The sequence below is a fragment of the Pituophis catenifer genome, unplaced genomic scaffold, assembly GCF_029215685.1.
Source record: "Pituophis catenifer annectens isolate HBS135680 unplaced genomic scaffold, rPitCat1.0.hap2 SCAF_2, whole genome shotgun sequence".
NCBI classification, from domain to species: domain Eukaryota; kingdom Metazoa; phylum Chordata; class Lepidosauria; order Squamata; family Colubridae; genus Pituophis; species Pituophis catenifer.
Window position 1 is genome coordinate 75799955 of NW_027256882.1, and position 14154 is coordinate 75814108.

General features: G+C 36.9%; 1 protein-coding gene across 2 annotated transcripts in view; it reads left to right on the forward strand.

Annotated features, from left to right (window-relative positions):
- The window catches only part of BICD2 (BICD cargo adaptor 2), a 103763-nt gene extending 99657 nt beyond the window's left edge, over nt 1–4106 (forward strand). Inside the window, exon 8 of one of the 2 annotated variants that reach the window (XM_070936972.1) lies at nt 1907–4106. In XM_070936972.1, coding sequence (XP_070793073.1) covers nt 1907–1912 — 6 coding nt within the window. In that variant the 3' untranslated portion in view covers nt 1913–4106. Of the gene's footprint in view, nt 1–1450; nt 1610–1906 lie in introns of those variants that run through there. The other variant, XM_070936973.1, reaches the window with a different exon arrangement.
- Nucleotides 4107–14154: the final 10048 nt, after the last annotated feature.

Sequence of the window (14154 nt, forward strand, 5' to 3'; positions counted from 1 at the left end):
TCATACTGTACTCTTTTCAAATAACTTTGTATGCTTAGAATATTACAAAGAAGTAATGCAGGACTGTGCAGCTATGTCTGCTAATGTAGAAATATTTCTTTCCTTCCTTCCTCTTCCCCCTTCGAGCCATGCTAATAATAATCTTGGTGTTATATTGCCTCATCTCACATTACTATCTCTTTTTAGATGATCTGCAGCTTCCTTCCTATGTAGCACTGCTCTGCCTATGAAGTAGTTAGGAGATATAGCAATGTTACTGTAAAATAATAAAGAGAGAGCTTTCCTAGTAAAAGGAAGCCAAGAATTGCTTACATCTTTCTTGAAATTGGGAAGAAAACTGAACATATTTACAACATGGGTTGTAAAGAAAAATTCTTTAATAAAGAATATAGAAATTAGGAGGTAAAATTAGTCTGCTGAATTCAAATTAATTGTGAATTACTGACCGATTGGCAAGCATATAAACAGTGTTAAAATGGTAGACCCTACATGCCTCACTTTATTATTGCTTTTGCAGGAAACACTCTATTCTCCTGAATTTGAGCTTTAATGTAGCTTTTTGCCAGGTTTTGATATTTTTAGAATGCCTTTTAACAGTGGTCCACCCTGCTTTTCTCCTTTAATGCTCAATAATCCAGAAGGCCTTTTTAAACTCTGTTCCCTTTCTTGCAAAACCCCTGCATTGATAATAAATGCTAAGCTATTTTGCTCCATTTGAAGCAGCAACTTTTTGCTTCCAGGTTAAGAGGGAATCTATGAAATACAGTTTTCAAGCATCTCCTTCTCTTGGGTTTAGGATGAGGAAATTTTAAGAAATTGATTGCATTGGTAAAAAATTCAGGTAAATTGACATTAAATTGGGAGATTTAAAGGTTCTGGAATTGCAACTGTGCATCTGGTTGCATTGTTTAGTGTATCATATTTATAATTTTCAATAGACTTGCTAATTGTTTACATTGTTGTCACTGCTATTTTTGTTAATCTTCAATCTTCTGAGCCGGTGAATCATTCTACGTCTTCAGAACTCACAGTAACTGCTTAGAGCAGTGCTTCTCAAGCTTCATTACTCAAAAGGGCTTATCCGAAAGTCCTTTGGACCCAATGTAGGTAATACAGTTTAATTTGAATGTCCCTGTTGTGATTGGGTAATGGGTTTGTGTGTCACTACCCAAAGAAAAAAATACTTTTACCCAAGTTTGGGTAATTTATCCAAGTTTGGGAAGCACTGCTTAGAGAATGGCAGCCCAGCTGAATCCTTATATTTGTTTAGTTGTACATTCGATTTTTAGAAACAGACTTGGGGAAAAAAACAGCTATGATTTGCTCTTATGTCTAAGCTTTGAGAGGGGCTTGTACTTCCTTGGTTTAACTTTTTCAAAATTAACTTGATGCATCCAATGTTTCCTTTTGCTTTTATTGGGTTGGAATACAACGTGGAAAACTTACTAAGCCATCACCTACCTCTGGAAGTGGGACTTCTCTTCTGAGTGATTTTACTGCTCACTGTATTGGCTGGCATGATATACTGACTCACCTGCATGCTTGTGAAGAGGCAGCAGCTTCACTGATCAATTCTCTTGTGAATTTGCCATTGTTTATTTACGCTTGAGCAACTTGGCTTCAGGAGTTGTAAGAAACTTTTCTTCCTGCACAGCTTTGGCTAACAGGTGACACATTAAAATATTAACTTCGGTGTTTGAAAAAGCACCCATGAGCTACATTGGCTTTTAAAAGACTAACACATGCATCTCAACTAATTAATTTGTGTAAATGTCCTGCAGCACATTCTTGTCTATATCTTTATATGTTTCCTTTTTTAAATTGGACAGTGAAACTTAAAAAAAAAATTCTAATGTTTTTGCTTTTTTCTTTCTTTCTTTTTTTTTTTTTACTTTCCACCTTCCAGCTGTAGAGTAGTTCCTGGAGAAGGCCATTACAACAATACAACTTCATATCTTAGCCTGTGTCGTTATGCTTACAAGTGATGGTTGCCTGTTGCACAAAGAATGGAAACTACTCTTAATGAATTCTCTACTCTCCCCCGCCCCATCCCCATTCAAAATATGTTCTTTTCAATATGCAACCTGTGTTCTCATTTAGCCTTTTTTATTTTATTTTATTTTGGCATGTTATGTCTGGAAACAAAAATAAAGCTTTATCTTTGAAGTGCTGCTGCAGGAAGAAAACTTACAAATGCTGAAGAAACATACTTCATAATGTAATAATTGCCATGGTAGCTTATTATGCTCATAAGAAATATTCAAACTGTGTTTTTTTTAATTTCATTATAGAACTTTCTTTTTTTTTAAAAAAAAAAAAGCAGTTGATTGTTTAAACATGTGCACTTTTACTATTTTGATATTTACTTTAATATCTTTTTATTCTTTTTTTTGTAGAAGAGTTTATATTAATGGAAAAAAAATCTAGTGACTTATGCTAATAGTCTGTCTATTTGGAGCTTCTGCTTGATCTTTCCTCATCCATTTGTGGCAGAGTTTTATACTATATTGTATTGTTCTACCCTGTATTTAGAAAGGAGCTTCAATACAAACTAGGACTTCTGCTAAACGATCTACTTGCTGTATATCAGCATCTTTTTTTTAATATAAAATATTAAGCTTTATATGTTTTCAATTACTGATTTTTAACTGCCATGTTAATTAAGAAATCCAGGGTATTCAAATTCTGGGGTTTTTTCATATTGTATTATTATTCTTAGGAATAGTTCAATGTAACAAGAAGAAAACTTGACTTTGCTCTGGTGAAAACAGTTATAGGCACTTGAAAATAAATATTAGTGTTACCTATAAATTCCAGAATGTCTGGGTTTTAGGAAAACCTTATGGTGTATGATTGATTAACAGAATTTTATACAACGATATCACTTAAATTCCAAATTGGAATTGTTTTTGTTACTACTTTGTTTTATTGTGCCAAATTGTGTTACATTTTAGAAAGATAACATCTGAAGTTGTGACTGCTAGGGTGTTCAACTTCAGCGCCTTTTTTTTCCATTTAATTATTGCCAGTAGTGCCTTTCATAATTTTCAAGGGAGATCCCTAAACTGGCTTAGTCCGTCCAAGAAATAAAGAACCATGGTTTTGAAAGCTAGTTATCAAGTGGAGCAATAAGGGCAATATAACCTCCCCTTCGCACATTTATTAATGAGTAGACCTACTGTAGAGTAGATCTACTACATATGCTCAAATTGTAAAAAATTCTGTTAGTCAATGATACTTCATCGTGCAAATTCAGGGGTATAGAAGAAAAAAAGTAAACAAAACACAAATATACTTTGCAAACCAAAAGTAATATTATTGAACAAAAAGAAGCAAGGTGTATTAATCCATTTGTGATTACAGTACAGGGGATGTTTTGGGAGTTCTGGTAGCTTTGTGTGGTGATGGATCCAGTTAACCATAGTATTGTTTGCAAATGTGAAGAAGAAAAGCAAGATATTTAATATTTTTCTCTTGCATGTTTTATCTAATTCATTTGTGATTTCAGGAAACAGAAACTGAGATGTGCATCAACAAGTTCTCCCTGCAGTGCTATTTGTTGAGGCTAACTTTGAATAATTAAATTTGGTAACCTTGCGAGGAGCAGAAATCAGTTTTTCTCTTTATATAAAATAATTTTTAAAAGAATTGAGATTATAATCATGTCATGGAAAAAAGCTTTCTGTTTGCTGAAAAAATGTTCTAGAAGGTGGGGACTTAAGTTTTCATCCTTTTGGTTACAGTATTGACTTATAAGTGGTATGATTACATTTAAAATTACATCTCTGTGTGGGTATTTATTTGAATGTCAAAGTACTGTATTATGTTTTTATGTGCATTTCCTTTTAGTGGTGGATTGGTCTCCATTTTATTGTCATATGCATGAACTCTTGCCAAGTAACCTTTACACAGACCTGCAGCAAAGAACTTAATGGAAATTCTTCAAAGGAAAACGTGGAAATTAAGGAACAATTCTGGTGTCATTTTGATAATTGTAGGAGGTCTAGTGGGCAATGTTAATTCCCAAAAAGAGTGCATGTTGTATAGGAAAGCAATCTATCTGCGTAAAGGTAGTCACATTGGCAATATCAATAAAGGAGAAGGAAGAAATTATGGCTATTTTCTTTTTTTAATTATATCACTTTGTTGAAGAACATGCTAATTTATAAAGTATGTTCCATTCTTTATATATTACAAGAATCTACATATGTTACAAGAAAGATGCAGATGGACAGATCTGAAAAGAAATCTTTTACTGAAATCAAGAACAATTTACAAGTTGTTTATCTTTGGATGAATTTGTATTCTGTGTTTTTAAATAGAGCCTAAAGAAGAGAAAAATAAGGAAGATGTGATAATCTAATAATAACTGGTACAAAGTCTTCTTTAGTCATAAGGGCTCTTGAAACAGAGTGTCCCAATGCTGTCTGACATTTTAACCACTACAGTTTATTGGCTTGAATAGAAATTTGATGTGAATTTTGAGAGCTGCAAAATTCAGTAACAAATGTTACTATGTTTACTATGTTTTTAAATAAGAGAAATAAGACTAACGTATAAAGCAATTGTAACATTTCTATGTACGTTTGTCTGCTCTCTGAACAACTATAATAATATTTTATATGGACATATCAAATGCATAATACTGGGAGATTAACAAAATTTAAACGAATAAAATCACAAACTGAGTGTAAGGTATGGCAGCCAAGGGGAAAAGATCTAAAAACTTCATACATTCAACACAAACAGAAAACAGACTGCATCACACAGGCTCCACCCTCTGGAATATCATCTGTAAGAATTGATGGATGGATAATACAGCAGAACCTTTTACACCTCTTTCCTTGGTGTCCCCATTTTTAAAATATATATTTGTATATTAGGTTTGGTTCTTACAAAACAGGTAAGTTCTAAAAAGAGATTCTGACCCTCCTGTTTCTAAACATGGCAGAAATGCTAATGAGAGTTTATCTCAATAAGAATCTTAGTGTGGATCCATATTTAATTGTGTTTAGTGTAAATTAAATAAAATCAATAAAATGTAAATGAGTCTACTGAAAGTCTGACTAAATCTTGTTTCTGTCAGGCCCACATATCACACTAAGCTATGATTCAGTTTCCTGCATAACCCTAAGCTTTGAAGTATGGTTTTCAATCCACAGTTGTTGGGTTCTTTATACCAAAACCGGAACTACATTATAATGGATGTGTGTAGAGATAGATAGAGAGGAACACACTTTTTCTATAAAGGTTAGCCACAGGTTCATGGAATCTTCATAAACATGATCTGAGGACAACATTTTCTCTGTTGCAGTTCTTAGGAACTGGCAGTCACAATCATGCTGCTCCTGATAATTGATATTATATGTAGCCATTGACAGATTATGTTATTGTCAGTTTTTAAAGTTCTAGGTTGCTTCTGTCCTTTGATTAGTTTCCATCCATTGCTTCTTGTCCTGCCCTCAGGTGCCCCGGATAATTGATTGACCCCCTAACCCGAGTTCTTTTCATTAAACTAGATATACTCAATTCCAGCAACCATTCTTCATGTTTTAGCCTCTAGTCCCCTAATCATCTTTGTTGCTCTTCTCTGCACTCTTTCTAGAGTCTCAACATCTTTTTTACACCTTACTTTTATCACCACTGAACTGCATTTTATTTGTATAAGGCCCAATGTTCAAGTCTCTAAAGATCTGGATCTTGAGTCTTATCTTCCAAAGTGTTGGCAATTCCCTCCAGCTTCATGTTGTCTGCAAATGTGATGAGTTCCACTTCCTAATCTAGATCATTTAGGAAGATGTTGAAGAGCACCAGGCCCAAGACAGAACCTTGAGGTACCCCACTGCATGCTTCCTTCCACGTATATGTAGCTTCATTGAAGACTACATGCTTGGTGTGGTTGGTCAGCAAACTTTGAATCCATCTGGTAGTAGTACTAGTCCACATTGTTCTATACCCCTTGGTAATCAGAAAATCTACCTCATGTAGTATAGGAGGCTGATAGAAAACATGGCAAACACATTACGGTCTTTTTTCCCCACACATAAGTTTGTAAAAGAAAAAAACTGATACAAGCAATTAACTGAGACAAATGTAAAGAAATAAATGAGATTTGGAAATACTTTAAAGTGGCCACTAGATGGTAGTGCAGCATGTACAGTAATGGTGTAATAACAGTATCCAAAACACAACCAATTAGCAGTACATACTTTTAGATGCTATAAAGGTCAAATTTCTTCTAAGAGGATTTGGCTTTTCACCTATAGATTTTTTAATGTGTTCTTCAATTTTTAAAAAGTTTTCTTTAAAAAATTAGTTCATTCTTTTTCTTTAATAGGATATTTAATTGAGCACTTCTTCAGTAATAACTTCTCAAGATGAGAAATCTTATTCAACATGAAATTTAAGAGAATGTTTCATAGCAACAAATATTACATCGCCTTTGTGGCTCTAGGATTAGTTGCAGGTCTTACAAATTGCTCCTTTTTCATAAATGCAGGTGGGCTGTAAATATAGGCAGATTGGGGGAAATGGAGGCAGACCCTTAACCTTACTGAGGGTGCCTCCGGGGCTGGAAGGGTGGCTTGGATTGGGGTGGCTTGGATTGGGATGATTACTCCCCCCACAATCTTTAGTTAATGTCAATAGGGAATGCCAGAATTACCACTGTAAGTCATTGCATTCATGTTACATGTCAGGTTGCAACATCACCGATGTACAATGGTCATCCTGGCCCAAATTGTGGCTTTAAGTCAAGGACTCCTACATAAATTTGAACTTATTTTCTAATAACTTTCACGTGAAGAATTCAATTTTTCCCCTGAAGTATTTATTTACTTTGCTAAAGTATTATTTTAGGCAGAGTTGTTATTACATATAAATTCAGAAGATCTATAGGAAGTAAGACATTATTTCCCATGAATGGGAAATCCAGTTTACCAACTACCAACATTGAGAAATACATTTCAGTGAAAATTGCAAAATCTATTTCAGAAAACAATATCGTTTTAGTGACTGCCTCATTTACAATTATGACAGCAATGAAAAATTAACTTTGTGACCAATCCTTGCATTTATGACCTTCACAGGTCTGGAAAGCAAAAGAAAGCTGAATTAAAATTGTAAAATCATGATGTTTCATTTAGTGACTGCTTCACCTGACAACCAAGTTGCCAGTCCCACTTGTGGTCACTGCTTGTACTACAGATAGTGGCTTACTCTCTTCCTATGCCAGAAGAAAGTAAATTACCAACCATCTGAATTAAGCAATTCTGAGACATGTGCACCACCTACCACAAATGCTCTTTTTATCATTTTAAGCTATTTATATATTGACTCACTCACTTTCATCCCACATAGCAAGTGCTTGTTTTGAGATTACAGTACTTCTGCAAGAACTGCAAATTTACCTGAGACATAATTATATCTGGGACACTAGGCTGCTTCTGAATATATGCATTGTATTTCAACCATAACATGAAAGCACTATCAAAAAGCCTCTCTTGCAATGAGGAAATGCTGCATAGGATCAGAAGTTGAAGAAAGCATGACAGAAGAGTCCTATAGGAGAGCAAAGGTAGTGCCTATGTGCATGGGGCAAACGTCTTGAGTATTTTAGCATTTTAACTTTTCATAGAAGAGGCAGCCATGAAGTCACCTACACATGTTCCATGGGTAAATTATCAATTTATTATCTGATTATATGAATATTAATTGAAAGGTAAAAGCGATTTGTAGTTATGTGTGAACATCAGTAACTGATTGAATTTAATTTGCAGTTATATGTGGAACATATCACTAAACCAGTTCATAGTAAATTATGGAGTAAAACAACTGATGTCAGAGCAACTAAATTATCCATTTTGAATATGCTTTGCATATTTACTTAAGAGGTATATGCTTATGATACATATTTGATTATAGTTGCATGTTGACCTAGGGTAATGGTCGGCAACCTTAAACACTCAAAGAGCCACAAAGGTACTAACCGGAAGCCCCCGTTCAATTCTGGAGCCGACTGAAAGTCCGGTTCCCCCATCATAGTCTCCTCCTAATGTTGCATCCTTTTTCCTCTACCTGTCCTAACCAAAAGCCTTATCAATTGTGGAACCGACCAGCAACAGGGAGCCACATGCAGCTCTAGAGCCGCAGGTTGCTGACCCCTGACCTAGGGATATTAATATTTATGAACACGTTATTTGGCATGAGCATATCATAAAACTATGTCTTGACCTTTATGGATAACCAGCATTTCTTGACAGACATTACTATGGAATGGTCACAGCTGCTACTGGTCCATTTTTTTTTACCTACCTGATTTGTGTGTGTGTGTGTGTGTGTGTGTGTTCAGTGTATCTACACAGAATTACAATAACAGTTCTGTGGTAGTTTGATAAATAGCAAAATGAAGTTGCAAACAAAAATAATAAAGAAAAAGGAGGTGAGTTGTTATTTTTATGAATATAAAAATAAAGTTTTATTTGAAACAGTATGTAACAATATTTCAAAATGAGGTAAGCATCCTGATTTGCGAGATTCAAATATCAAAGGCATTTTCATTTTGTGTTTTATGAAACTGGTTTCATTTTATTTTTTACATTTTACCTTTTATTAATTTAGTTACGCTACATTAACACTACCTTGTGTTAAAAATCAGTCTTTTGTCACAAATTATTCTAATAATGATGATCAAGGAAACCACCCTTTTTTGTATGCAACTAATCAAACAGATAAATGCACACAGACTTTTATCTAGACTTCTCTGTGATAAAGTGTCATAGTAATATTTAAATTTCACAAGAATTCCATGAATTTACGTATATCAAATTTTTATACGTAGTATCCCATCTCGTATAAAGTGACTCTCTGCAAGAAAAGCAGCAAGCTAAAAGTGATGCTGGAGTCTTGAATATGGGTTTCTGAGATCTAAATTCAGCAATGTTTTAGGCAAAGTACCACATCCTGGTATCATGTAAGTATTGCTATATGTTCTGCAAAACTGAACATTGTTATTCTTTCCTTTTCTCCACTAGGAGATCCAAGATCCAAGTTTTGCAATATTCCATTGTTCTGGAAAATGCATGTCTATAGTTTCTAAACTGGAATCAGATTTTTATGTAAGTTCTATCTGAACATAGGTTGGTACCAGTTTGCCTTAGGCAATGAAGCCTGTTTGAATTCTATTTTTACCCCCTTGAAATTCCCATTTGTCTCTGTTGGGCTTTGCATTTGTTCTATTGTTCACTGTGTTTCATTTATTTATGGAATTCGCTTGTCCATTATTTACACTGCTCTATGTGTATGTATGGAGAGGAAAAACTAATCATGGTGTGTGCGTGGAACATTTCTTATCTTCTCTGCTGCCCTCCCCCAACAAGGCAAATATTTGGCCATCTGCTGCAGCTCTCTCTGTTGCTTCTGGTGTTCCAACCAATGTGTTTTCCAGGGTCAAAGGCAGGTGGTCTAACAAATATAATTTGGTGCAGGGAGATGGCCCAGATGAGTAATAGCTGGTGGTGCTTTCCAGCTGAACTAGTGAGATCAAGAGGAAAGAAATCCAGATGGGGTCTCATTATCTTTAGCACTATCCACCGCAGCAGCTCAGGCTTTGAGTTGCATATTTATATCCTAAGCCTCTTCCGTTGTCACTGAGAAGTGCATAGCAATTTTAACAAATAACTTACACAGGCTGTTGTACTGAATTAAAAGCTAAATTGTTTTTTTTTTAATCCATTTAAAATAAAACATCTCGCTTTTGTTTGTTTGTTTTTTTGACAAAAAAATTATTTTTTATCATCTCGCTTATGTTAATACTAAGCCACATAAAAGATTTTTTTTATGATTGTAAACCGCCCAGAGTTACCTTGTGATAAGAGGGATGGTCATTCAATTTTATAAATAAATAAATTTGTAGAATACACTGAAAGTAAACAGAAAACAGAATAACAAGAGTTGGAAGGGACCTTGGAGGTCTTCTAGTCCAACCCCCTGCTTAGGCAGGAAAGAGTTATTTACATGGAACTACAATTGTTTAAATGGTCATTATGAATGTACACATTTATATAACTACACAAGAACCTTGTTTGGAACCTTCTAGATTACAGAATTGAGGGGAGCTATGCAAGAAGGATCGTAAAATGGTGCAAAACTCAGTAACTGTCTTGTTGGCAATGGAAGTTTTGGGCTCAATTGTGGTCATAAGTTAAGGAGTACCTGTATGTTTAAGGAACAATATGTAATTAATTCCTATAACTCAGCTGGGTGGCAGGGCTAAACCAACCCTAGTTGATCTTAAGAAAACTAAACAATATATAAACTAGGAAAAATTTAGTAGGACTGGTAGGAAATCCTAGGCCAGTGATGGCGAACCTTTTCAGCACCGAGTGCCCAAGCCGGAATGCACGTGCATGAGCGTGCATGTGCGCGTGTGCTGGAGCACTACAAACCCGAAGAGCAGCTGACTGGCGCACACATGCCTGTTTTTTGGGCATTTTTTGGCCGTTTTCCAGACCATTTTCAGGCCGTTTTTCAGGTCCAAAAATGGCTGGAAAACAGCCCAGAAAACAGCCCAACGTTCCCAAAATGGGCGAAGAATAGCTTGAAAACAGCTGGAAAAGCAGCCTGTTTTTTGGCCATTTTTTTGGGCTGTTTTCAGGCTGTTTTCCAGTGCTCCAGTGTCTGTGAAGACCAACTGGCTTCGCACCAGAAACCAGAAGAGTAGCTGGCGACAGCGCAAATGCCCACAGAGAGGGCTCTGCGCAGGGGTGAAATGCTTCCGGTTCGGACCAGATCGACCGATCCGGTAGCAATGGAGGCGGGTGGTTCAGAGAACCGGTAGCAAAAATCCCTGCCCCTCCCCATGCCCAGCTGAGCCGCGCGATCATCAGAGGCTTTTTTTCTTTTAAATGCCTCTGACGATCCCAGCTGAGTTGCCTGATCAGCAGAGGGTTTTTAAAAAACCCTCTGACGATCAGGCAACTCAGCTGGGATTGTCAGAACCTTTTCAAAGCATTCTTTTACAACCTCTTCACCGAAGAGGTTGTAGAAAAAATGGGTTTAAAAGTAAAAAAGAAAAGTTGGCCATGCCCACCCAGTCACATTACCCCCCACCAAGCCACACCCACAGAACTGGTAGTAACAAATTTTAGATTTCACCACTGGCTCTGCGTGCTACCTCTGGCATGCGTGCCATAGGTTCGACATCATAGTCCTAGGCTATATAGGTTAGACTTAGAAATAAAATATATTTTAGAGTGGCAAGATAATTTTTATACTCTTGCAAAGAAAACTAATGAACATATCCACAAACTCCACATAGATTGAGCTTGACTTGTGGTGTATGGTACTTTGATCTTAAATATAGGTGACTACGAATCAGAAGTTTGATGGTGGGTTCCAGGTTTCTGTGTTTTTTAATGTTTTAATGTGTTTAGTTTCATAATTTTAATATATTTCATGGCTATTTTAACTTTTGATTGGGGGCTGCCTGGAGTTGGTAATAAAATAGGCAGTTATAGAAATGTTTAGAAAAATAAAAATAGTCCAAAATACATTAATTCAAAAGAAAGACTTCCTCATCTTAGTGAATCCAAAGGACAATATAGGTAATCTTTGACTTGCAACCATTTGCTTAGTGACTGTTTGAAGTTACAACGGTACTCAAAAAATTGACTTATGACCATTTTTCACGCTTAAGACCATGGCAGCATCCCCATGGTCACATCATCAAAATTTGGATGCTTGACAACTGGCTCATATTTATGATGGTTGCAGGGTCCCAGGATCATGTTCTGCCATCTGACAAGCAAGTCAATAAGGAAGCCATATTCACTTTCCAACTGTGTTGCTAACTTAAAAACTGCAGAGATTCATTTAACAACTGGGGCAAGAAAGGTCATAAAATGGGGCAAAACACACTTAACTCTTGCTTAGCAACAGACATTTTGGGATCAATTGTGGTCATTAGTCAACAACTAGCTGTAAAAGGTTATCAGAAGAATCCTATACTCTCAATCTATGAAATGACCAGATGAACAAAAACTAGTTCTCAATCCCAGCCAGAACTGCATAGTAAAGGACTAAATCCGTGCTTTCCAAATCTGGGTAAATTACCTAAAACTGGGTAAAAGTGGATAATGCAACATGAATCCATTACCCAATTACAAAAGGAACATTTAAATTGACTTCAAGTGTGAATTGGGTGAAAAGAATTTTCTGATAAGCAGCTTTGAGTAATAAAGTTTGGAAGTCTGTACTAAATAAAAGTATTTGTTGAATTGTTTTGGATATCACTACCTGGGTGATTAAGATGATGAAGTAGAAGTACGGGAAGATTCATAATACAAATGTGTATTCACTAGTAGCAAAATGGGATATAAAAATAGAATATGACGATATAGTTTACTATTTGTTAATTCCTCCTATGAATTAACTTTTTATCTGAACTTCAGATTCTTTCCTGAGAGCAGTCAAAGAAACTATAGTTGTGTTTCTTAACATGGTATCTTCCAGCTGCTGACTCAGAATTCTGACAGTTAAAATCCTATCATTTTGTGTAGTTATAATCACCTTGCAAAATGCTACAATACATGTTCCTGATTTTTTTTTCATTCCACCAATGATTACCATAAATGTTATATAACTGGATTGGGCTTGGAAAGGCATTGGCAGCCAACCTAATTTCAATGGGAAATGAAATGTTATTTGTTGCACATGCCACAGTATTCCAGATCAACTGCATGTAGTTCTTTGAGGGCTGCATATAAAGTGCCTATGGCAGTAATCTCTCCATGAGATTACAGTACTAGCAGATTCTATCAATGAAGGTACGTCTCTTATAAAATAGATCCACACAAGTTAAAGACTTGGCTTAACAACCACTTGTTCAGCAACCTTTCAAATTTACAAAGGTGCTGAACAAGTGGTACTTATGACCGGTTCTTCTACTTGCAGCTGTCCCAGATCCCCATTTTCTCGCATGAACAAGATTTGGGTACTTGGTGACCTGCTTGCACTTAAGACATTGTAGCATCCAACATTCATGTGATCACCGTTTGCAACCTTCACCGCTGGCTTTGGACAATCAGTGGGGAAGCCAGCAAGAGATCACAAATGGCACCGATGTGACATTGTGCTTAATGAAGTTGCAGTTCCCTTAACGATGGCAACGGAACTGCTGTTGCTAAGCAACTGCTGTATGATTGCATGGCTTAGTGATGGAAATTCCAGTTCCAATTACCCTCTTTAAGCAAGGGCTATTAGTTTGAAAGGTTGTACATCAGTTTAGAAACATTTTCGTCTATCAGCACAGCTCCTAGGGGCATATTCTGTGTCTGGCTAAGACACAAGTAGAAACATTAAGAAAACGTATTTAGGATGTCCTCCCGATTAAAGCTGACATTCAAGCCACCTAATCCAGAACACTACCATCACAACCAGTGATTAAATCTCAATGAAAATACTAGCAAAACCCCAATTGCAGGATTCAATTAATTGGCCTATCAAGAAACATGCGGGAAGGCTCCTGATTTTGCTTCCTTTTCTGATGTCAGATATTATTAAGATTGATGATATTAAATTGGGCAGGCTAAAAATGCCTTCCCCTTGTTCTTCAGAAAGAAAGATAACCCCAGGGTTTTGTGGTATCTTAAAGACTAAACATTTACCACAACAAAATTGTTTTTCCAGTCTAGTGCAGACATAAATACATAGTTTCTTGGCTCGGAAAGGCTCTGTTCTTACAGAGCGTTCAGGCAGGTGGGACCCCATCTCTCCTTCGTCCGGAGTTCACACACACCCCTTCCCCCCCCCTTTACACACATACACAATGCCCGGGTCTTAGCGAGGCCGGGAAAGTTGCTGGTTCTTGACGGTGCCTTACGAAGCCGAGCAGGAAGGCGAACAAAACCTCCCTCCCGGCCCCAACTCTGCCGCCGGGGCTGCAATCTGGTCCCTGGGCAGGCCAGGCACGTTCCCCCCCCCCCCGCGGCATCGCGCGTGCGCGCGCACTCTTCGACAGGTTCCAGACTGAAAAGCGCGTCGGCGTCGCTTGCTGCGAGGTGGTGGGGGTCGAAGGCATTGGGTGGGGGGGGGAGGCTCGGGTGCTCATTGCCTCAAGCCCCCCGCGAGCAGCGCTTTGGGGAGGCGCGGCGCTGG